The following is a 24,241-nucleotide window of genomic DNA, read 5'->3' as shown; positions in this document are numbered from 1 at the left end:
GAGCAGTGCCGTTGACTGGTTCCTCTTTCCGTCTGGCTGTTTAAAAGAGAATACGCCTTTGCAAGGTTGTTTGCCTCTCTAGCTAAAGCGTGCTGCTTATGCACCACCCCATAGCGCTTAAAGCACTCTCTGGGGGGGGGGGGGTTACAATGTAATTATGCCGGCTGCACATGCCCCCCCCGCCCCGCCCCAGCGGGCTTGATACTGGGTTTACCGACCATGGAAGGCAGAGTCAGTCCTGACAGGGTTACAGTACCTGAGCCCAGGATTGAATTTAGGTCTCGAGCAGTCTTGCCTGCAGTACAGCAGTTTAATCACTGCGTCAGGGAGTTCTTAAAGCCAAAGGTTGCACTTAAGTGGACAGAAGATCTTGTATGAAACCCAAAGGCGTTTTACCAGATGCAGCTATGCAGTCAGAAGTATGTACCTGTCCACCCCACTCCGGATTTAATAGCGCTTACTCCCGGGTGATTGTATTTAGCACGGCAGTCATGCCTGATAAAAGTGATCGTGATATTTCCATTAGTGGCTCGCTGATGCGTTTGGGATGCCTGCGCCTCCGAATACGTGAGGAAACAGAATGGTAATTATCGTGAGTTCGCATAATAGCACAGCATATTTATTCCTTCATTTTCTCTCTCCGGGCTGTGGCTATGCATTCTCTTTGGGGACATGGCTATGGCGGCTGTCATGGTGAACTGTCATTTTTTTCTTCTGTATACTGTACAGTATTTCCCCACCGGTTGATGCTATTTCAGGTTCATGCAACTATCTGGGGAAAGGGAATTGTTTGGGGGAGCTAACCCACTCCAGGTTTCTGGTTCTGGCTCCTTCATTGACGCCGATTAGAAAAGCACAAACATAGACGGGATTATTTCTGTGGCATTCCTCGTTCGTTACATTTATATCTCGCTTTGCTTCCAAACAAATGGCTACCAGGTAGCTGCTTCTGTTTCCTCAGGACAACCCTATGAGGCCCAGAGATTGTGACTAACCCCAGAGTAAGCCACTGCGACTCAGGAGAAAGCGGGGATTTGAACCCGCGTCTCCCTGGTCCGGCACTCTAAACCTCCCCCAGCTTAGGCTCATGTAATTTTAGCGCTCCGTTCCGGGTCTCCACTTCAAAGACTGGCTCCACCCACCCATCACTTTGCTTCTGTAACACTTTCTTTGGGGGGGGGGGTTGCAGGAAAGGAGGAAGGACCCCGTTCGGCTTTAGGGCTTTTTTTTTGGGGGGGGGGAGGTTGGACTCGACCTCTTTGATCTCTTCCCGCTCCCCCGAGATTTGATGAGATCACCCCCACCTGGGAGGAGGGGACAAGAGAAGGTGACCCTCCCACCCCCGTGTACGGGGGACTGGGACGCCCGAGGCAGGGGGGGGAAACACAGCTGTACCTCGGAAAAGTAGGGACATGAGACCGGCGAAGAATCCAGGTGGGTCGACTGGCGCAGGAGAGGAGAGGGCCGGCGACCCAGGTGAGGGGCTCAGGCCAGCGGGGGGGGGAGGCAGGCTCTGGAAGAGAGGGGGGCACTGGAGGGGGAGGGAGCGGGCCGTCCTGAGAGGAGGGAGGGGGTCCCGATCGGTCGCGGAGCTCGGTCGCCTGCGTTTAGGAATGGTCGAGCATAGGAGTGATGACAGATGGATGGATGGGCTGGGTGTGACACGTGTCCACGATGCTCGTGTCCCTCTCCGTGCGTGCGCCCGGTCCTCCGGGTATCTCTTGGTCAGAGAGGAGGGAGCCGTCCCTCGGGGCTTGCCAGGGAGACCTTGCGATCCCGCCGCTCGGGGGCAGGTGGGACGACATATGTCCGGGCGGCTGGATGCCTCCCTCCTCGGCTGGCAGCGGGCGGCGGGCGGCTCGTCCCGGTCAGAGACCCCGGGGCGGGCGGGCGGGGAGGGCGCGCCTGAGCCGGTGTGCGCCGGGGCCAGGGCTTCGGGCTCGGAGAGCCGGAGAGGCGCCGCGCGCTGCCCGTGGGACCCACGGCGGGATCGCGTTCCCGCCCGTGGGTGTGGGCACTGGAACCGCACCCGAGCTGCACAGCTGCTTCCCGGCTCCAGCTGCCCCCGGATGGGGAGGGGAAGAGACCTCGCCCAGGCAAGGCTCGAGCGGCCGCGGAGAGCAAGCGGGGAAGCCAGCGGGCGGGCGGGCGAGAGGCAGGCGAGGAAGAGGAAGAGGAGGAAGAGGAAGGCGCAGGTGGATGGGGGCGAGACGAGAGGGACCGGCCGGGCGACGGGGTGCCGGTTGGCGACCGCGGTGAGTTCAGGGCGAGACGCTCGGGCGAAAGTGCAGCGAGCGAGGGGCGGCCGAGCCCGGCGGTCCGTTGGGGCGCTCGGACGCCTGGGTTCGCGGAGAGCTGCCCCCCCCCCGGAGCGAGCCCAAGGCAGGGGCGGAGGCGGGAGGGAAGGGACCCGAGGCGGTGCGAAAGGGAGCGGAGCCAGACCGCGCGTGGCTCTCCCGCGTTCAGGCCAGAGCTGCCCTTGCGAACCTTCACCTGCCCTGTAGGGGTCCGGGGGTCTTCATGTGGGGCCTGAGAGGCAGGAATTCAACAGAGAAGGCTCTTCTGTTGCACCCACCTTCCCTACGGGGAAAGCTAGGAGCAAGAGATGCGCCGGCTGATCTCCTGCTTTCCACCCTGATGTTTACAGAGAGCACAAGAATGCGGGAGGAAACTTTCCAATTATGGTGTGTGTGTGTGTGTGTGTGTGTGTGTGTGTGTGTGTGTGTGTGTGTGTGTGTGTGTGTGTGTGTGTGCGCGCATGTACACGTGTTTTTTAAAAAAACTGGGTGACATACGCAGTTGCAGACGGAGCTTCTGTCAGGAGCAAAGCACCGAGGATTTCCAACAGCTTTGAGAATGCTGGACCGTGTGCGTGCGTGCGTGAATAGGTTGGAAGGGAGTAATATACCACCCCCTCTGACTCTTGCTCTGCACCCCACCCCAATTGTTCACATTTCTCTTTCTCTCCCCCCCCCCAGATCGCCCATCCCTGGGCCTCAATCACGGGGACATGAGGGAGAGGGTGCTTTCCAGCCCAACTAAAGAGGAGCCCCTGGCTGGAGCTCAGCATGGCGCCCAGGAGGAGCCCCTGCGTGGATACCTGTCTCTTAGCTGCCTGCCTCTGCCTCTGGAGAGGGTAAGTGAGGAGGAGGAGGAGGAAGAAGAAGAAGGAGAGGATGGGGAGATACTCTTTGGTGGGGTGAGAGAGCTGGTGTCCCCCACCCCTCACCCCGAATGGTACACCTTTGGGGAAATGGCCCCTGAGACCATCCACCGAGAGCAATGGGACTTGGGGGGGGGGTTACGTGGTGCCAACAGGTTACCCAGGGTGGGGTGTAGTGGGTACAGTGATGAACTAAAGCTCAGGGGACCTGAGTTTAATCCTTGCTCAGTGAAAGAAACTCACAAACGAGGGGTGGGTGGGGGTGGTATAGAACTGGTAAAATTACTCCTTACATACCTCACTTACCTGGAAACCCCCCAACTTGACGGCATATAACCTAACAGCTGATGCTCTAGCATGGAAGACCATCTTATCTGCCCATTTGGCAGTGGGCAAGCTTTTCCACTATTGTGGCCACTCCCACATAGGCAGAAATGCTCAGAACGGCTTCTATAGCCTGTAACTTCAGCCCTGTTCACTCCCTCCTTTCCCAATGGACTGTGTGTACAGTATTTTGGAGTGTGGTTCCTGAATTGCAAGAGCACGAGCAGGTTAAGAACAGGACTGGGCAACTTGCCATCTCAGTGTTGTTTGATTGCAACTCTCATCATCCCTCATTGTTGGCTAGGGGAGATGGGATTTGCAGTCCAATAGCAATTGGATGGACAAAGATTTCCCATCCTGGTTCAGACAGAGGCACCAGGAGACAAGTGCATTTCCAAATATATGGAATCCAATACTCTTCCTAAAACACTGCTAATGTTTTTGAAGCCCACAGTAGGGTGCCTGAAGAGGAGAGTGGCTGGGTCTTTGTTCATGAGTTTATCCATGGATTCATTTTTTACCTTTCCTGCAGGGAGCTCAAGGTTGTATATGTTGCTCTCTTTGTCATTTTTTTCTTCCTTTCACAACAATCCTTTGAGGGGAGGGGAGGGTAGACTATGGAGGGCCTCACACTCACCCACCAAACTTCATGGTTGAGTGGGGATTTGATTGATTTGACCCTGGATCTCCCAAATCCTAGTTCCAAATCCCTACACTAGAAATGCACAGATGTGTGATTCTGGGCTACTACTCCCAACATTTCCCAGAATGTATGTTGAATCCTGGGAGTTGTGTTCCAACATCACCAACCTGCACACCTTTACACCTACAATGCATTGGAGCAGGACTTTTTTGTGCTTATGTGAAGGACCAGTGGGCAGAAGGAGGATCAGGGTTTTCTGGTGGGTCTCTGAGTGATCTCTGACCACCAAGACTTTCTCAGTCTCTGCTGTTGAACAATGATAATACATTTTCCATAACGAAGGAAGCACAGGTGGATAGTGGGAATCAGGAATGGAATAATTTGCTTGCTTGCTTATGAAAGAGTCACATGTGAACTTCGTTCTAGTACTGAAAACAACTTCCTAGGTTAAGAACAGGTACTCTGCTCTTTTATTTGCAATCTATGTTTGCCCCTCTGTCCGAGCCAACATTGGCTTCTAATCTAAAAGCAGGGAGGAAGCTGGGATGGGCAGCTGCCATAGAACAGAGTGCAGCTCGAATGCAGGTGCTTTCTTGTCTGCAAGTACTAGGCTAATAGGCTATCCTGGACTATGGGCCAATGTGCATGATATCTTGAGCTATGTGTTTAGAGCTCTCTTAGGTAGAAAAGACATCCCTTTGTCCCAGCATCAGCTTTTCGGTCCTGTGCGCCCAGTGCACCTAGCTTTGCTTGTGATTGGTCTTAAAGAAGTAAACACAGCCTTCATTTGCAAACCTGATTTCTAAAATGTGTAACTCTGGGGGAGTCAACTTGCTGGAGGGCTTAACCAGTTGTCGGCTTCTAAATGTGAGCTGAGTATTTGGGTTGTTCGGCCCTATAAGGCAGGCTACAGAGCTCAGTGGTATAGTTCAGCGTGGATGCCCAGTGTGGTGTAGAAGGTATAGTGATGGACTAGGACTCAGAAGGCCCAGGTTTACATTCCCACTCAGCCCTAGAAACTCTCTAGGGGTGTGGAACTAGCCAAACCACTCTTTAAATATCTCACCGTGTATTATAAGCCAGTTTCGACTTGATGGCTCATAACAGCGTAGTTCAATGCATGGATAGGAAAGGCTAGTCCCAGGTTAAATCTTGACATCTGCAGTGAAAAGATTTTGCATGAGCCTACAGTCAACAGATCTCAGGTCTGGGAAATACCTTTCTTGGAGACCCAAGAAAGCCATTGCCAATCAGAGTGAACAGTGCCAGGCTGGGTGGCACACTGGTCAGATTTGATGCAGAAATATTCAAGCTGCATACAGTGGACCCTCTACTTACGGAATTAATCCGTATTGGAATGGTGGCTGCAAGTCGAAAAGTCTGTAGGTCGAATCTCCATTGACCTACAATGCATTGAAAACCGATTAATCTCATAACTGGCAGTTTTTATTCTATTTTTGTTCCATTTTGGTTTTTTTCTGGTCTGTAGGTCGATTCTCTGGCTGCAAGTCGAATCTAAATTTTGTGGCCAGAGCAGTCTGTAAGTCGAAAAGTCTTTAAGTCGAGCTGTCTGTAAGTCGAGGGTCCACTGTATGCAGTTCTTTCTCCCTTACAGATAGCAGCTCTGTGCACTAAAACATGCCATGGTGTAGTGGAGCCTGGGCTCACAAGGTCAAAACCCCAAGACTTTTTATGAGGCAGGGATTATGACAACATCTTACAACCTCCCCTTAGAATGTTCTGTTCTCTCTGAGTTTAGCTGCAAAACTCACCATAGTTGGAAGGGAAACTGAGTTTTGTAGGAACAGTAAGTTGCTATGAGGCTTGTTGTTGTTTAGTCGTTTAGTCCTGTGGGCATCTCTCTTATATTGCAAAGTATTTGAGGGTCGTTTGGTTTTGAATGGGCAACTGGGAGTATTAACTTACCCAAAACCTGTTATTTACTTGTCAGTGTGAACTGATGCAACGAGTTTTGATTCTCCTTGGTGTGTGTCTGGACGACTATATCAGTTGTCATCATTGCAGAGTACAAGAGAAACTGAAACTTAAATGGTTCATGACCCAGGTATTTAAAGAACTAGATTCCCCAGTGTTGACTTATCCTAGATCTGCTAGCAAGGCTGTACTTAGGGTGCTCAGAGTTCGAGGGGCTCCCAATAGCTGATAGGGCTTTTTTGGTGGTAGCACCAAGGTTTGAAATTTTATTTCATTGAAGAGCCATACATTCTCCCCTTTCAGTCACCAGTTAAAACTGTATCCATTTGTGTAAGCTTTCAGGGAATAAGCAAGTATTTGATTTGATTTTTTCCCTACTATTTTTTTATTGTATTTTAGCTAGAGGATGTTTGTGCAGTTGGCAGTTTTACATATCTGAAATTTGTGATTTTTAACATTGCTTGTTTCATGTAGATTGTTATCCACCCTGAGCTCCCCTGAGGAAGGAGAGGGTATAAGCTGGATGATGGTGACAGCAACACAGGAGATGATGATGATGATGGAAGAGTGCTGTGGCATGAGAGTTCCTAGTTTTATTTCCTTTCCAACCTTCCATAGTTCAACATGGTTTTGAGTTTAGAAAGGAGGGTGACGGAGAGTGCTATGTGCATGTGTCTTTTGCCTACAGACACTTTGGCGAGTGCAATACTGTACTTGTCACAGAAGAGTGAGTGAATATTAGCTTAGCTCAGGGGTTCCCAATCCTGGGTCTCCAGATGTTCTTAGACTAAAACTCTCAGAAGCCTTCACCACTAGCTGGGCCGAGTTCTCTGGATCTGGGCTTTTTCTGTCTTTATAGGGGAGAGCCTTTAGAAGTGTTTCATCTTCATGAAGGGAACAGATTTTTTTAAACCTTTTAGAAATCAGCTGGTTTGTTGTGGATTTTGCCATTTGATAGGCTTGTTTCATCAGACGCCTGTGGTACAAAAACGGAAGAGAACTGCATTCAGAGTCATGTAAGTGTACATATAGAGTACATTCATTTGTTAGACCCATTGAATTAATGGGACCTGTTAAGACAACACATGTGTAATTCCCATGGATTCAGTGGGTCTACTATATCAGGATTTAGCCTGGTACATTTATACAAGGCACCAGTGGCATGTCTGCCTCCTTGGCAGTGTGTCGCCAGAGTATTGTGAGACCAGGGTTGACCCTGACAGCTTTCCCAGAGTGGTGTAGGGCCAGCTATAGGACACATGCAACTGAAGCAGGGGGTCTCCTTACCCTGAAATGTTGGGGCACGGTGTTTCCCTCAGTAGGACTAGGGAACAACCAGAGCAGAGGCAGCGGGCACTTCTCCCTGCTGAGGTCTTGAGTGTGCAAGGCTCTTGCCATCCTCTTGTCCATGCTTCGTTAGCCACAATTAGTTGGTTGCGGAACAAGTCAAAGCATGCTTCCTCAGAGAAGCCCTCAGTCGGTTGGGAGGATTTGCGGGAGCTGGACACGAAACGGCCCTTAAGATGTCCCATCTCCACCGGGTGGTCGCTATGGTGGTCTCCTCTCATCAAGAAACTTAGCTCCATTTCCTTTTCCCACCTCAACATGTCTGTGGCTGCTGCTGCTGCCGCCGCCGCCGGCCAGATATTCCTGCCCCTCCTTATGTTGCCACAGAGACACCTCGTTTCAGCTCTGGGAGGGGCTCCCTGCTTTTGTCAGAGGAACGTCACCCCTCTCTGCTCCTTCCAACCCTCCCCCCAAACCCAGTGACCCCCCGGCTTCTTTTGGGTGCCAAGCCCTGCGGGGCGATGCTTTTGATCTGTCTGGCTTGCTTTCATCTCATGCCAGTGGGGTTGGGGGGAGCAGGCACGGAATTTCCCCCTGGAAACCCCACCACCCAGGTGCGTTGCTCTCCCTCGGGGCGCTGGTGGAGCTGAGTTGCCTGGCCAGACTGGGGTTTGCACAGCCCAGCACCAACTGGGATGAAACACAGAGACTCCAGTTCTGTCAGCAGAGCAGAGGTCTCTGACAGGTTCAACAAAACTTTAGGGGTCTCTTTTTCATAGTCCTTCCCTCCAGTGCCACCCCCTCCGCCAAGAATGGGACGAAATCTATTCTAGAGGTTTCTGCGCAGAGATTGAAGAACAGGGGGAAGGACTCCTGGGTTCTCCTCCTGTCTGAGAAGGGAGAGATCCCAAATGCGTCACAGAGGAGCGGTGAAAGAATGGCTAAATATCCTTCCCCACTTTGGTTTGGATGTGGGGTGGAGTGTATCCGAATGTGGTAAAATTATACAGGAAATGCAAGGTTTCCTCAAATGTGTGAAGAATACGTACAGAAATGGTAGAGCGGCGGCATTTCTGACGGATGATGGATGCGGAACGTCAATCCGTAGCCACTCCTGTTTTCAGAACTCTTTCTGCCTCTCTTTCTGGGAAGGAAACATTGCTCTGAGACCCACCTCAGTTTCATGCTGTGTCAGACTGTTTGTAATAGGATACCTTCTGCCCCTGGCCAATTTTTCAGGCTATTACAGCTGATTTTTGTCTCACAAGGGCTAAAACGCACTACAATGGTGCAGCTGGAAAGTTTTGAAATGTAGGCACACTTTCTGACCATCCCCCTAACTGTGCTCATATCTCCTGAAGAATAAAAAAAAGGCAGGCAGCTCTCTTGCACCAGAAAAATCAGCTCTAGTAGTTTGCATTTCCATTGGGAAGAGGGTTTTTTGTAAGGCTAATGGTTCATAATTATTAAGGGGGAGGATCTCTGTGACATGTCAGTTTTTTCCCTGTAGCCTACATTTTAGCTTATGTGTGGGTTTGAACAGTTTATGAGTACACTGGTGAGAAGGGCCAGATTACTCATAAACATGTTTGGACTGGTTTATGGGTTCAAATGTAAGTTGCAGAGAAAAATATGAAATGTCATAGAAATCCCCCCCTAATAACTAGCTTGTGTTGCAAGAAAGGCCTTACAATAATGTATATAGTTACTAGGAAAATTCATTCCCCCTCCAGCCACACAACTACTGTGAAGCCTGCTGTTAATCTTAAAGGGAACTGGGAAACCCAACGGCAGCAGGGTGGCAGAAGATGTAGTTACCCCTGCTAATCAGAAAGTTGTAGCTCAACTAGACTGCTGGAATATCTTTTAATCTAACAGGCAGTGTTGTTTTCCCCAAGGATCTCAAGTTGGAAAGGCTTTTAAAAAAGGTTTGGTCCCCCACTTTGACGAGCCCCCCCCTGTCTGTTCCTGGCCTAGGGCTGATTGCTGGGAAGCGTCTTAGCTTTTGGCCCATATCTTCCTTACTCCCAAACTTAAAAGTCCCACTTTCCTTTCTCTGCCCTCTTGTAGGACTCTGGGCCACGACCTCCTAGGGCCAAAGGCACCTGCTGACCCTGGGCTTGCACCCAATACCGTGTGCCTGACCCTCCCTTGGCTGAGCCGGCGCCAGCTTGGACTCTGCAAGCGCAGCCCAGAGGCCATGGCTTCGGCTCTGCAGGGCATCCACCTGGCCCTCCAGGAATGCCAGCATCAGCTGCAAGAGCGGCGTTGGGACTGCTCCGACTTGGGTGGGGGCGGCAGCTCCACACTGCTCAACAGCCCCATCCTGAAGAGAGGTGAGGAGATGCTGGGAGAGGAGGAGGAGGCAAGCAGCGGGAGTGTGGCTCTTGGGAGTGTTGCTGGCTTTGAACCACATTTCCCAGGGTCTCCTAACCAGACAGTCCTGGTTGGAGAATTCTGGGAGTTGTAGTCTTTAAAGATATATATCGGATTTTTAAAAATGCACAAGAGCTTGGAAAGGATATATATTCAAGCTCTTGTGCATTATATACAGTATATCCTTTCCAAGCTCTTGTGCATTTTTTTAAAATCAGAATTTGATTGATCTGATACTAACCTGATGATTGAGTGTTTGATTGATCTGTTTACATACTGTACTTCATTTATACGCTGCCCTTTCCCCCAGAACTGGGACCAAAGGAAGCTTACAGAACAGTTTAAAGCAATAGCACATTAAAATACAATAACGTGAGAGTCATTAAAAGAGGATAAAATTCAATTATAGAATTGAAATGCAAATTAAAATTTAAATCGCCTAACTAAAAATCATAATACTGTATTTTTTTACTGATCTTTCCTTCCTTGCCCTTTTTTAAAACTTCTGCTAGTAAGCAGCTCAGTCTCCCCTCACTCTCAAAGAATGAAACCTAAAAGGGCTACAGAGAAGCAAGGAGAGAAGTACATGTACTACAGTATATATGAACCAGGCTCATGTTGACCTTGAGGTTTGTACAAGTGCAAAAGATCTAAAGATAAAAAGCAAACAGGGATAAGCACACACATTATACACACACACACACACACACACACACAGCCCAACAGCTCAATGAGGTCTGAACATGTTTAACAGACACCAGGAGTCCTGGAGCTTTGAGTGTCAGGTGAGCAAGAAAAATGAGAAATCAAGAGAGGAAAGAAAGAGTGGGCCTCTTTCAGCTCCTGAGCTCATGGGTGTGTACATCTATACACACACACTGCCCCATAGTGCTAAAGGACTCTCGGGCAGCTTAGAACATAATTATGCAAACCACACTTTGTACCCCAATGAACTGGGTATTCAGTTTGCCCTCCTTCAGAAGGAGGGAAGGCTGAGTGAACCTTGAGCTGGCTACCTAACCCTGTTAGGATGGATCTGAGGTCATGGGCTTATGCTTGACTGCAGCACTGCAGTTTAACTACTGCAGATTACCTAGGGACCCAGAAAAGGGCCGAGCAGGGCTGGCTAGAAAGAGACTAGGATGGCATGCGTCAAGGTATCCTCTTTGCTGAAGACTACAAATGGCAGTGTGAGTGTGCTTTCCTTAGCCTGCCTTGCCTCGTAAGCATCTGCCTGTGAGGAATAGTGGTGGAAAATATTTTGTGAAGAGATGCCCACGTAAATTCCCCTCCCTTGCTTCAAACATGTGAATATAACTTTTCCTCACCTGAGGTCATCCCCCCCCCACAAAAAATCCCATTTCTAGATGCGGTTGCAATCATGATTTGGAGGAATGTCACTGCATAATTGTTTCCCACTGGGATGTCCTATGGAGATGGTTGATCTGCAGCTATCATAATTCGTAAGTCTGGGTTGGTGGTGGAAATGGTAGTCAAGCACCTCTGGAGAGTGCCTCTGAAGGCAGTGAAGTGATGCATTTCCTTGGATTCTAAGTCAGAGGCCAAGCTATTCCAAATAGGGTTCCCCAGATGTTGTCGTTGGACCAGTTTTCAGGATCCCTGACTAAGAAGGCTTTTATTGTGTTTACCTTGTATAACGTGGAACACTTGGATGTAATAGGGAAGTGTGCCTTTAGAGTCAGGCGTTGGCTACTATGCGGAAAAGCATGCTGGGTCTCTGAGGCTTGGAGAACCACAAGGGGTCAAATGAAACAAAATGTTTAGCATGCTTTTTTTTTAAAGAGAAACTGCCGCTCATCTAAATGACACCTATTTGTGGAAGACATCAATTTACGGGAACACATGATTTCACTCACCTGTTTATCTTGCACATAGTGTGCTTTGGTCAATGGCAGGTAAATAGGGCTTAATTTGCAAGTCTGGCAGCTGAGGCATCTATCAGTGATGAAATCTCCCGGGTAGAGAGGAATCATTCTTAGTTGCAGGGAACGTGCTTTTCCTTTAACGTCTAGTTTGACCTCAGTCAACAAAAATGACAAGAAGGATGAGGGTGTGGGATCTTTATTATGTACCAGGCCTGCCACAAAACTGAAGGATAGCAGTGAAAGGATTCTAGGAGTTTAGCTTTCATTTGTTTTTCATTCTCACAACCAAATATAGGAAGCAGAGAGATCTGATTCTCTAGCAGCAGCAGCACATAAGTAGTATATATACTACTCACATCCTTTTCCAGGAGTTAGTTTTGGCTAAACAGCCTGCTGTGGATTCTCCCCTCCCTACCTGTACGTGTACTTCCAAGATCAGGATTAGCACTGAGCACGTCTCGGAGGAAGAGCAGAAAGCCATGGTGGGGACTCAACCAGATTCACCAAGGCCTCTCTCATGCTGCCGAAGGGTGCCAGATTTACACACAAACTGCCCCAAATTCCAGCTCTATGTAACCGTTAGCATAATACACTGAGGGGTGGGACAGTGACAGGTGGCCTTTTAAACCTGCCATAGCTTAAGGTCCTAGCATGTCTGAGTCCTGTCAAGGCATCCAGGCCAAGATGTCTTCTGGCTGACTCCTGAACCTCCTGCAAGGGTCAGAAGGAGAAGCAGCTGCAGTCACCCTTCCTGCCCTGCTGGGCTCTCTTGCATCATGGATGGCCCAAGACCTCCAGGAAGGTTCGGCCTGATTCTGTAGGCCCACTCGCCTCGGCACTTGTGCTGTCACCTCTCGGGGTGGAGCTTTCCCACTCCACCGCTTGGCGGAGGTAGCGTGTGTGTTAGCTCCTGCCCATTATGGAAGCTGCATTCCAACTCTGGCTAATAAGGAGCCTCATGGGCCAGTGGTTACACTGCAGTGTTGGAGTGAAGACTCTACTCATGACGTGAGTTCAATCCTGACAGACTAAGGTCGCCGGCTGGAGGTTGACTCAACCTTCCATTCTTCTGAGGCCGGTGAACTAAGGAGTCAGCTCATGGGGGTGGGAGGGGGGGCAATGTGTAGCCTATATCATTGAATTTTAAACCACCCAGAGAGTGCTTTAAGCAGCACAGTTTCCTTTGCTTTGGTTGGAGAAGGCCAAAGGGAGGGTCTGGCATTGCCCTCTGCCTTTTGTTCGGTCATCCACTGCTGGAGTGGGTGGGCAGCTGGGCACAGTAAACACCAGGCGGGGCTGATCCCCAGCCTCGTTGCGTATATTCAGGAGGTAGAAAAGAAAGCCGTCTCCAGTTCAGTGGGGGAATCTGAGGACATCTTACTAAGCATCCCCCTTCCCCAGGACTTGGATGTTGCCCTGACCTTCCTGTCTTCCTTTGTACAGGCCAAGCTCTCCCTCTCTTTCCCCCCCCGCCCCCCCCGCCCTCACCTCCCAGTCCCTCCCAGTATCCTTCCCGCCTAGCCAACGCCTGACCCTAAAGGCAAGTTGGCAGAGAGCTCCTTTCTTTTGTTGTTCGGAACCCTTGTATTAATAAACTTTGGAGGAGTCAGGGCTAAATTTAAACCCCAGATCAAAGGTAGCCCCCCCAGGCGGGCAGGAGCAAGAGCAAGCCACAAGCCGCAAGGCCAGCACCTGGGTGCAGCCATTCCTTGATCTTCATTTCTTGATCTTGAGTATGGTGGGGTTTCCCTCAGCTCAAAGGGCAGCAGCAGAGGGAAGAGTCCAGTGGGATGATGGTATGATACTTAATTAATAACAAATTTAAAAGCAACACGGCAGTAACACATGACTCATAAAGCAAGAAGTAATAACTAACATGTTTCGATCCCTCCCTCTGTGTCTGCCTTAGTAGATTCTTTTTCTTTTTTAAAGATAATATTGGAAACTCTTTGTTAAAAACTCCTAACAGCTAAAATCATACTCCCCACAACCCATTTAATGTCGGCCCAGCCCAGTGAGCAACCCATGAATGATGGCCTGAAACTGTTCAAGGACTTTGGCACCGTACCCAGGGAAGGGCACTCCTTCGTTATGGGGTGACCGATGATGATCTAACTTGGCACAGGGGCGATCTGACTGCAGTGATTTTAAGCATGACCACATATACCCTATGTCATCATTGCACAGGCAGCAGGATTTGTTTCTGGGAGGGAAATCCTCTGTTGCTATTGTTTCTATCTCTCTTTAAAAAATAAAATAAAATCAGTATTAAACCTTCCAAAATGTGCAGGCTAAACCTGATGGAATGGTATAAACTGGGGGATGAGGGTGGGAGGCAGGGAGTTCTCATGGCTAAAGGAGGAGTAGAAGTGCCATGAGGAGTCTTTGCGGTGTGTTCTTTCCCATGATTGGCAGTCACTGAAGCAACATGCAAAAGCAAAGTATGCTGCTGATATACCGCCCCATGGCACTTATTCTCTGGGAAGTTTACAATTTACTTATACAGGCTATACATCAGCCCCACCCAGCAAGCTGGGTACTCAATTTACCAGCCTCAGAAGGATGGAAGGCTGAGTGAACCTTGAGCCGGCTACCTGGGATTGAACCTGGGTCATGAGCAGAATTTTGGCTGCAGTACTGCAATTTAACCACTGGGTTATAAAGAAGAAAATGTGAGAGGTCAGCAACTACATACATGAATATCTGATTTCATTTTTACCAGCAGCTACAGAAATCATATTTTTAAAAATAAAATAAAAAATCTGGATCGCCCCAACCCTAAATTGGGGGGTGGTGGTGATCAAAGCTTGCCAGTGTTACCTGGAGAATTGCCCCACCCTTTTTAAAAAGTGGTTTACTGGTGTTTGCTTTTTCATTACAGTGTTACTTTTTAATTGTTAAAAAAAATTGAAACAAAAAAGGCAAAAAGATTCCAAAATGACCTCCCCAGAAGTAATTCTCTGAAGAAATGGCTAAATGTTATGCATTGTATGCAGACATTTATCTTGTTATTGTTAATGCTTAAAAGTAATGAGTTTGGGCCTAGTTTTTTTTTTTAAGTAACAAGTAACGCTGTTACTTCTAACGTGTTATTTCCAAGCTCTGGGGTGGTGGTGATGGTTAGTTTAAAGGAGACACAGCTCTGATTTCAGGAATTGGAAGAGATCACAATGGATCAGATGAGATAAATCGGTCCATTGCACCAAGAATCCCAGGTTAGACACAATCTTGGACTGTTGTTTCCCTTTGCAAAGGTGACCTTGATTGGCTTGCAGGAGCCACTTTCAACTGTGCCTCCGACTCATCTGCTCTTTCTTTCCATATGTCTTCATAGGCTTCCGGGAAAGTGCTTTCGCACTCTCGTTGCTGGCAGCTGGTGTGACTCACGCTGTGGCCACCGCTTGTAGCCTTGGGGAGCTGCAGAGCTGCGGCTGTGCCAGGCAGGGCTCCAAGAATCAAAGGATGAAGCTCAGCCAGCTACAGAATCTAAGCCGGGGCAAGGGCCTGCCTCCTGTGCCATCATCACTATGGGGGGAACCTGGCCCCCAGGACACCTGGGAGTGGGGAGGCTGCAGCGCAGACTTTGACTATGCCCAGAGATTTGCTCGCCATTTCTTAGACCCTCGAGGAAAACCACGCGATGCTCATGCACGGATGCAACTGCACAGCCACCGTATAGGGAGGAAGGTAGGTGTTTCTGTGGAAGGGGTTTTTTTGGGGGTGGGGTAAGTGGCATCTTATAGTATCTGGCATAACAAACTGAAGGACTGAGGGCACGGTTACACTGGCAGTAAGAAACCAATGTTGAATCGAGTTTCGTGTTATCAAAAGTGATTTTAAAAATCCCGACTACATGATGTATGCCTAAACCCGCTGTTTTTTGGCTGCAAAGCAGGTTTTTGGGAAGTGGAGAGCGGAGACGTTTAAAAATACCACCCTTGTTAGTTCAATTCTTTTCAAATCGCTTTGGCCAATCTGGATGATGCTTACAGATTATTTTGTGCTTTTGTGGGCTTTAGATGGCAAAGGCACTTCCCTTCACTGTTTTTTTTTAATTATTATAAACTTTAGCACAGCATCAGTTCATCTATATGGAGATTATGTTAGATAACTGCAGCCATCAATGCAGCGATATGCCACTTAGTGGTTTTTTTTTTAAAAAAGATTAAACAGTCAAAAATTAGAGGAACAATGTGGTCTTCAAACCAAAACATAAATGAAGCAATTTCATACAGTGTAGTTTCCCAAATGGTGTAGAAATCCAAAATTATATTGAGTTAATTTACTTTAAAGTGAACATACATAACAATTTAAATCCCCCATGAATTTACATCGATATAGAATATGTCAGAACTGAATTAGATACAAATCAAAAGTGTGACCAAGCCCTAAGTTGTATCAAGGATAGGATTCTGGTTGGGTCACTATGCACACTCTTTATTAGCAGCAGTTAATATGGACAATCTCACATCTGTTGCAATATTTTATATTATCAGAATTCTTTATTCCAATTTGTAGCTCACACGATGGTAAAGAAAAGTTTGAACTCATGTCAGGTGAAAACAGGCTGAAATTCAGTACTTTGATCTAGCATTTCCAGATGGTGTTTCTGGACACTGTAGTACCTGAACAGATAGAAGATGGATGAAGATCTGGTGGCAGAAGTTTGATTGATTATCAGTAAATAAGCAACTGTTTTAACTCCCAGTTTTTCCGCATTAGCAGTACAGTGATGCCTCGATTTACAACCATAATCCGTTCCAGAAGATGGACGTAACTCAAATGGTTGTAAGTCAAAGCACCATTTCCCATTGGAATGCATTGGAACATGATTAATCTATTCCAGAAAAAAATACCCCCCCCCAAAAAATAAAATAAAAATAAAACACTGCAAGCCCCATAGGAACATGCTGGGGCTGCAAAAAACCAACCAACCAAACAAAAAAGCCCACCAAAAATAAACAGAGCAAGCCCTGAAGGCACTGGGACTTAAAAACAAAACAAAACCAAAAATAAACAACAGAGCAAGCCCAATCGGAAGGCACTAAGGCTGCAAAAATAAAATCACAAAAAACCCAACAACACAGCAGAGAAACATAACCCTCCTCTGTGACGAGTGAAAAAACACTGCTTGAGGAGCCACAGCTCCCTCCTTGCCTCCTTACCCTCAGTCCCCCCCCTCTGATCCTGCAGTCCTCCCCTCCCCCTTACCTTGCAAAAGGAAAACAGCCCTCTTCTTGCGAGAAGAGAGTTCGAGTGACACGTAGATATATAGCTCTGCAGGAGAATGTAGAGTAGTCCCATGCTGGAGAATATGGTGATTCCCTGCTCCCAATTTCAGCCGAACAACCTGGCTCCTTAAGAGGCCAGGCGCTTTTGCATTAAGTTTTATTTTTGCTGGAGACATTCAGAAGATTGACAGACTGTCCCCTCTGCTTAACTCCTGTACAAGGGCATCCAGCATGACCAAGAGGGGAATGCTCTGAAGATTCAGTGTGGAAGACTGCTTCTGTGTGGGTGGGTGGGTGTCACTAGGGTGGAGCAACTGGGGCTTTTCTCCAAGGCACCAAAACTTGGAGGACACCAAAATCTAGTGAAGACTGGGGGTTAGGAAGATAAATGGCAACATTGCCTTGACCCTACTCACTTTCCTTTCCTTTAATGCGGAAACGTCTTTCTTTTGGGGAGAACATGACCGTCTCTTCTTCCTTTTTCATGGGGGAAATCCTCCCTGTCCCTCATGTCAGAGGGAGCGGGACAATTCATCCCAGATTTCAACATTACTAGTTAGGGCTCTGAGGTGCAATTTTAAAGCCAAGGTGGGTTGGAAGAATTTGCTTTCACTGTTCTTCTGACAGGCACTTTGTAGACACTAGGGGGCTGTAGCGAGCAGGATCGTGACATAGATGTAAAATACAGTAAAGGTTAGGCTTTAACACACAGGGTGGGCTGCTTGTGATGTTACATTGAAAAATGCCACGGACGGTGGCTCATTATAGATGCAATTACATAATTCGTGATGTGGTGATTGTGCACCCCTTAACAAGTTGGGAGCTACCATTCCCATAATTCCTGAGTGCCCGGGGTTTCTGCCTATCTGTTTGAAAGCCATATATGTCAGGGATTTTTAATTAGAGTAACAACTATAAGGACTGGAATCCAAGAGTGTCTGCAGGCTTTTTTTTTCCAGTGGGGGCGGGGGTTGTATAATGGTATGTCAGCAGAGCCCCTTTGTGTTGTGGCCATCTGCATCACAAGGGGCATCTCGGTCTGCCTAGATTACCAATAATAAATATTTTGGAGACGTCCTGGTGGACGCTTGCCCTGGGATCCCTTGAATCTTGTTGACACTCATGGTGTGGCCAGCCGATGCCCAAGCAGCCATAGGGATGCTCTCTGCATTGTCTGCGATAGACTGCTTTGCTGTAAGGAAGCTTGTCTTTTCGATAGGTGATAAGAGTTGTACTCCTGGCTGGAGACTTCAGATGGATAGTCCCTTCACTTAGAGGAGCTAAAGAAACAGTATGTTTTTTTAATTCAATAGAATAGGCATGACAGTCCTGACTCTCCAGCACAGAATCTAAATATAGCACAAGGAAGAATGGAGGAGGAGGGAGGAGGAAAGAAGCAAGCAAGGAATAAAACCTCTGAACAAGAACCCATTGGCTTCTGCTCTACACTTTAGTCTTGACTGGGGCTGCTGGGGCTGGCACCTGAAAGAAGCAGTGGCCAAATCTGTGTTTCTGCCTCCAGAGCAGTCATCTGTTTGCATTTATGATGAAGCTGCAGAGTTCACTGGATCACCACATTAGAAAAACAAAACTTTTAAGAGTAAGAGAAATGGCTGAATGGCATGCTGTTTTGAAACACACACCTGATTTTCTACCTAAAAGCAGAGTGCTGACATGTTTTAAAACCTCGCCCATTTTGTTTATAGGCTCCTAAGAGGTTATCCTTGGAAGGTGAATTTAGCTTTCAAAAACATATCAGAGGAATACTATCTTAGAGTTCTGTGGGGAAAGATGGAGATTTCCACTCAACCCACCTCACAGTGGTTCTCGCCAGGTATTTCACCTATGAGAGTTTACTCCTGTGGGGGCTCTCTCAGCAAAAAAGAACAGGCAAGCTGTGGAAAGCCAGTTCCCTGTAGCAGGCAGTTCCAAAGTTTCCCCGTAGCTAACTAACCCTTTCCCCTCTTGGCAGGTTGTGTCAGAGCTGAGTCAGCGAAGGTGTAAATGCCACGGCCCCTCCGGGAGCTGCCAGTTTCGGACATGTTGGTTGGCGCCGCCTGACTTCCGTCACATGGGCTCTGACTTGAAGGAGCGCATGGACCACGCCATACTCCTGCGGCCGCACAACAGCAACTCCGGAGCCTTCCGGCCACGACTCCACAGAAACCGTCTGGCCAAAAACCTTATCTTCTACGAACCCTCGCCGGATTTTTGCGAGCCTGACCTGAGCCTGGGTTCATCGGGCACCCGCGGGCGCACTTGTGCCAAAGGCAGCGCAGGGCCGGACGGCTGTGGCAGCCTGTGCTGCGGCCGTGGCCACAACATGCTGCAGGAGAGGCGAGCCCAGCGGTGCCATTGCCGTTTCCACTGGTGCTGCCACGTGCAGTGTGAGGAGTGCCCTGCCACAGAGTGGATTAGCGTCTGCAAGTGAAGAGGGGCCAGCCATGGCTCCCCACAAACTGTGCTACAATGGGTTGAGTCTCGTAAGGGCTCCTACCTGTGGCTCTGTGGAGCGGGGCAGCTGCTACATCGGTCAGCATGTGCTGGGTGAAGCCATATCTCAGAGGGCACCTTGCCTGGACACTGCTCTCCGCCTGTGAACCACACTTCCTGGTTGTGCCACGGGTACGCCTGGCAACTCGGCCTCTCTCTGTGTCTGGTGCTCAGACTGGCTGGCTGTCATGTTTTAGGTGTCTGGTGCTACAAATGAGCAGCCACTGAATGAATGGGTATCCACGGAACGTCTTTTCCATGGTGGAATTGCCCTGCACAGGCGGTCACTTCTTGCTGTTGTTCTGTTTTCCAACAGGAACACACCTTGTCATAGACAGAGTAAAGGCTGGCGAGACGACAGTGGCCCTCTATATGTTTTTGACCTCCAGCACCCATCAGTCTTAGATGTCACAGAAAAATACTGCAAGATTATAGGAGATGTAGTTCATCAAAGTCCTCGATGTTCTGTTTGGTTTTACAGCGCCCAACAATCTGAGGACTGGGGTGGGAAGGCATTAAACTGGGGGTGGAAAACATACTGCCTGCAGGCTCTGTTGTGCATCCTACGTTTGAGTGGTGGTGGCTGTCCAAGATCTAGGGATTTCGCTCCAGATTTTGCTCACCCCTGCATTCAACATTAGAAGGGCTATGCATTCTTCTTCTTGGTCTTCGTGAATCACACATGTGTTTCATTGCTTTGCTCTTCCAATGTTTGTTGCAGGATGAATCACGGGAGAGGGAGAGCCCAGTGAAGAAAACTGGTGGCAAATATACTGGCTTAGGCTGGATTCCCCAAGACTCACTCTCTCTCTCTCTCTCTCTCTCTCTCTCTCTCTCTCTCTCTCTCTCTCTCTCTCTCTCTCTCTCTCTCTGTGTGTGTGTGTGTGTGTGAGAGAGAGAGAGAGCGAGCCCAATACATTCAGGAAAGAAGGACTTGGGGCCACCATTCCTTTAGGTGGAGAGCTTGTGGGTGGGTGGACATGTGTGCATGCACATGCATATCTGCAGCCCATCCCTCATCATGCATCCGGCAAAGCATTTAAGGCACCCCCTTTCTCGTGCATGCACATGTGCAAAAGAGTGTGTGAGCACATGTACAGCAATCAGGAGAAGCTCTGAGGAGGCAAAATGGAGGGGAGAGTTTGACAAGTGTTGCCACTGTTTGGAACAGCAAACAACCACATACAGTATCAGCGCACCAGCAAAGTGGCACTGGCAGTGTTCTACTCTAGAGTTAATTTATTGTTTTTATCCATCATTGATCTGTGTTTGTCATACCGGTTAATATTGCTAATGGAATAAAGATGTTATTTCTGCTCCTTAGATTCATTCAGGATGGCTGGATCTATTCAGTGGCTGGTGGCCATTTTTATCATAGGTTGGGCTATACGAGGCAGAAGGTGATGTTTGTACAGTATTTGGAAATGTCAACAATGGCTAGTTGAAGCTCTCATTTGCTTCCTTCAGGGGAAACTGATTTTGACTCTTCCAAAACTTTCCTGCATGTGGTTAAGTGCATGTAAGCGCTGATTCCAAAATAGGGTTTTGGGATGGAGGGTTTGCTTTCTGTTTTTTTTTAACCAGTCTCTTAACTTTGCACTCTCTTCAGCTGATTCCCTAGTAAAATGGAAAACACCCTTTTTTCAAAGAATGACCACCAGAGGCAGGACACACGGCAGCTCAAACAGAACAAAGCAAAGCAGGTGTCATGTGCATCATTCTGAGGATCACTGCTGGGCAACAGAACTGCTTGGTATTTAAATGGAGAATCCACGGGTGGCTTTCTCTTGAAAGAACTATTAAGAGCCATTAACTTTACAAACGACCTCCACCTCATTTGTTGATATGGTCCAGTCCAACTGCCTGCATTTTTTTCCCCTGTAGGAGGGATGGCTATGAAAATGGTCATGATGAGCTCCTGCACTTTCTAATTAACAGCACTTCACTGATAGAGAGTTCAGCAGGTCCACCAAGAATAGTATGAAAAAGTGGCAAAAAATTCCCTATACTAATGATTCACTAAGTTCATAAGGTGGAGGGGCGCCCATGTGCACATGCTCATTTAGGTATCTAATAAGAAGTGTGTGTCTTTCCATTCTTCCATTCAGATGCATGGGAACAGAGATGCAGGTGCGTTTTTCTCAGGCCTGCTGATGCTGCTTCGGGTTGTGGCCTGATTGAGTTCTCACCTATGGCTTCGTGTTGGAAGGACAGTGGTATACCTCCTGTGAATGTCTTGAATTTTTCTATAAAATACATTTTTTAGTATGTTTGAACCTGGAAATCCCCAGACCTGCCCATAAGCAGCAGCTGGAGGCGATGCAATGATGCATAAATTGTCAAGCACTCGACATTTGTGCAAGTCAGACATGTCTTATGACCCAGAACCCTATTCCCAAGTGTCAAATATGTGAGAGCCCAAGGTAGCAAAGAGTGGCAAAGGAAAAATTACTCTGCCAAGGATGAGAAGGTCTCTCTCTCTCTGTATTGATCTTTCTCAAACCTGAGTCCTAGCATTAAAGCCAAAAAGGTCAGGAGTGATTGCTAAACCCCTGGTGGTTTTCCAGCTGCTCTGAGGAGCCTCAGGTCTCCTTTGGGAAGCTGATTCAAGTTGAGACCAGAAAGGTAGCTTGCCGAACCACCTACTGGTCTTTCACTGCAATCCCTCACTGGCCAGAGAGGGTGGAGGCTCTCCCTTGGGCATGCACTCCCTTTTTTGCAGGGGTCCAGCAGAGCTGCCCAAGGCACTGCCTGGACATGGAGTCCACCCAGCAGAGCCTCTTTGGCATTCTAGGCAAGGTGCATAAAATCTTCCTTGGCCATCATGCATGTGTTGGGGAAAGTCCTGCGAGGCTCCGTTTGACAAGAACAGGCTTAAAATTAAGCCCAGAGTGGAAGGGAGCCAAAGTGTGGGTTTGTCTGTGTGCATGGGAGGGAAGGAGCTCCCGTGCACGTGGAGAGTGGCAGCCTCTTTCTGATACAAGAGGAGGACAGGTGGGCAGTTAATGTTCCAGGTAAACACCACAAAAATGTCTGGGCAGGATCTGTAAGTGTGTCAATCCAGATGCTAACGTGAGCATGGGTGTGCATGGAAGTAGTGGATGTGTTTCAGTTTGGTTACATATCAGCACAATCAGAGGGGCCCTCTCTGAACTTACGGGCACATGGCAGTGAATGCTCAGTAAATGTAGTTAGTGCGTGTGATCGTAGTGTATGCAAACAGTGTGGTGCCTATGTGCATGCAATTAACTTGGCGCGTATGTAATATGTCTCTGTGCCAGAAGATCTCCTTCCAGTCCAAGCCACAACCTCGGTAAATTCCTGTTGACTTGTGTCAGGCCCTGGCTCTAGTCTCAGGGAAAGGCTCTCTCCAGCTCTCTGGGGTGATTTACTACGTGGCCACTGCCGGGTTGGAGCTTCTGTCACTCCCAGGGATGCGGCTTTTCCCCCCAGATGGAACGGGGGTGCTCAGAGATTCCTCTGAGAAAGCTCCCTTAAAACATGCCACTCGACAAAAAAAGAAAGGAGGGTTGGAATGAAAAGGGTGTGTGAGGGAGAGGAGCTGCGTCTTCAGTCAAGCGGCCCGTCATGCTGACAAGGGAGGAAACGGTTGCTGGCGAGAGGAATGGGCGATTTGGGCCAGGCAGCCACAACAGGGCAGGGCGTCCTACGGATCACCTCCATGTGAAGGCTAGGAAAGGAGCAGGTGGATAAGGCTGGGCTGAGAGAGTTCCTGAAGCCAGCATCCCCTAGCTATTTTGCACTGCAACTCCCAGCAGCCCCTGCCCATAGGGATGGGGTGGTCGCCACCTTGGGGAGAAAGAGAAGATAAAAATATTTTTTTAAATTAATAAATAAATAATTTCTGCTTCCATTAAGGGGGGAGACAAGAATAGAATAGCTGAGCGGGGGGGGGGATAGTCCAAGCCTGAAGTAGGGCAGCACCCCACCTGCCCTGCCTAATGGATGAGTCACCAGTGGGCCCCAGGCTTCCCCTGCATCACTGAGCACTACAAAAATGCCACTTTTTCAAAATGGGAAAATCCAGTGTCTTCGGGGGCTTTTTTTTCCTGTCTGGATGTATCCAGGGGATGTAGTGGCGCTGCAGGCTAAACCGCAGAAGCCTTTGGGTGCTGCAGGGTCAGAAGACCAAGCAGTCGTAAGATCGAATCCACGCGACAGAGTGAGCTCCCGTCGCTTGTCCCAGCTCCCACCAACCTAGCGGTTCGAAAGCATGCAAATGCAAGTAAATAAATAGGTACCACTTCGGTGGGAAGGTAACAGCATTCCGTGTCTAAGTCGCACTGGCCATGTGACCACGGAAGATTGTCTTCGGACAAAACGCTGGCTCTATGGCTTGGAAACGGGGATGGCTTTCTCTTGAAAGAACTATTAAGAGCCATTAACTTTACAAACGACCTCCACCTCATTTGTTGATATGGTCCAGTCCAACTGCCTGCATTTTTTTCCCTGTAGGAGAGATGGTCATCAAAGCTACCAACATGAATTTGACCCAACTCCAGGAGGCAGTGGAACACAGGAGGGCCTGGCATGCTCTGGTCCATAGGGTCACGAAGGGTCAGACATGACTTAATGACTAAACAGCAACAAACAAATGGGGATCTAAATAAATTAGTGGATTGAAGCAGCTGAGAAAATTTGCTTTTGATACACTCAGATATTGAGGAAGGACGACTGTGCCAATGCCCTGGAAATGAAATGGCATGCTTCTGTCGCTTACTGTACACTATTTTGATAAAGACCAATGTCTTTTGCATGTGGGGATACCAACAAGAAGGGAAAAGTAAAAAGTGGCAGATAATGGAATGTGGTATGTGCAGTTTTTTACATTGCCTCGCACACATAAATGTACAAGTTTGACCAGATCTTGAGAACCAGTTGA

At 48.4% G+C, this 24,241-nt stretch overlaps 1 protein-coding gene across 1 annotated transcript; it reads left to right on the top strand.

Moving 5' to 3' along the window:
- Positions 1 to 1,918: 1,918 nt before the first annotated feature.
- WNT10B (Wnt family member 10B) lies at positions 1,919 to 20,667 on the top strand. Its single transcript, XM_020786383.3, has 5 exons — positions 1,919 to 2,255; positions 2,979 to 3,136; positions 9,423 to 9,688; positions 14,949 to 15,301; positions 18,818 to 20,667. Exons 2-5 carry the CDS (start codon positions 3,069 to 3,071, stop codon positions 19,274 to 19,276), a joined length of 1,146 nt encoding a protein of 381 aa, XP_020642042.3. The 5' UTR covers positions 1,919 to 2,255; positions 2,979 to 3,068; the 3' UTR covers positions 19,277 to 20,667.
- The last annotated feature ends 3,574 nt before the right edge of the window (positions 20,668 to 24,241 follow it).

Source organism: Pogona vitticeps, chromosome 2, assembly GCF_051106095.1.
Source record: "Pogona vitticeps strain Pit_001003342236 chromosome 2, PviZW2.1, whole genome shotgun sequence".
NCBI classification, from domain to species: domain Eukaryota; kingdom Metazoa; phylum Chordata; class Lepidosauria; order Squamata; family Agamidae; genus Pogona; species Pogona vitticeps.
The sequence above is the reverse complement of the archived record's forward strand: the minus strand, read 5'-3'. Positions and strand labels throughout refer to the sequence as shown.

Bases quoted from the DNA above. Each gene is read 5' to 3' on its own strand.
- WNT10B (XM_020786383.3), top strand. From the start codon at position 3,069: ATGGCGCCCAGGAGGAGCCCCTGCGTGGATACCTGTCTCTTAGCTGCC. The intron at 3,137-9,422 runs GTAAGTGAGGAG...GCCCTCTTGTAG, and splicing joins TGCCTCTGCCTCTGGAGAGG to GACTCTGGGCCACGACCTCC. The intron at 15,302-18,817 runs GTAGGTGTTTCT...CCCTCTTGGCAG, and splicing joins GCCACCGTATAGGGAGGAAG to GTTGTGTCAGAGCTGAGTCA.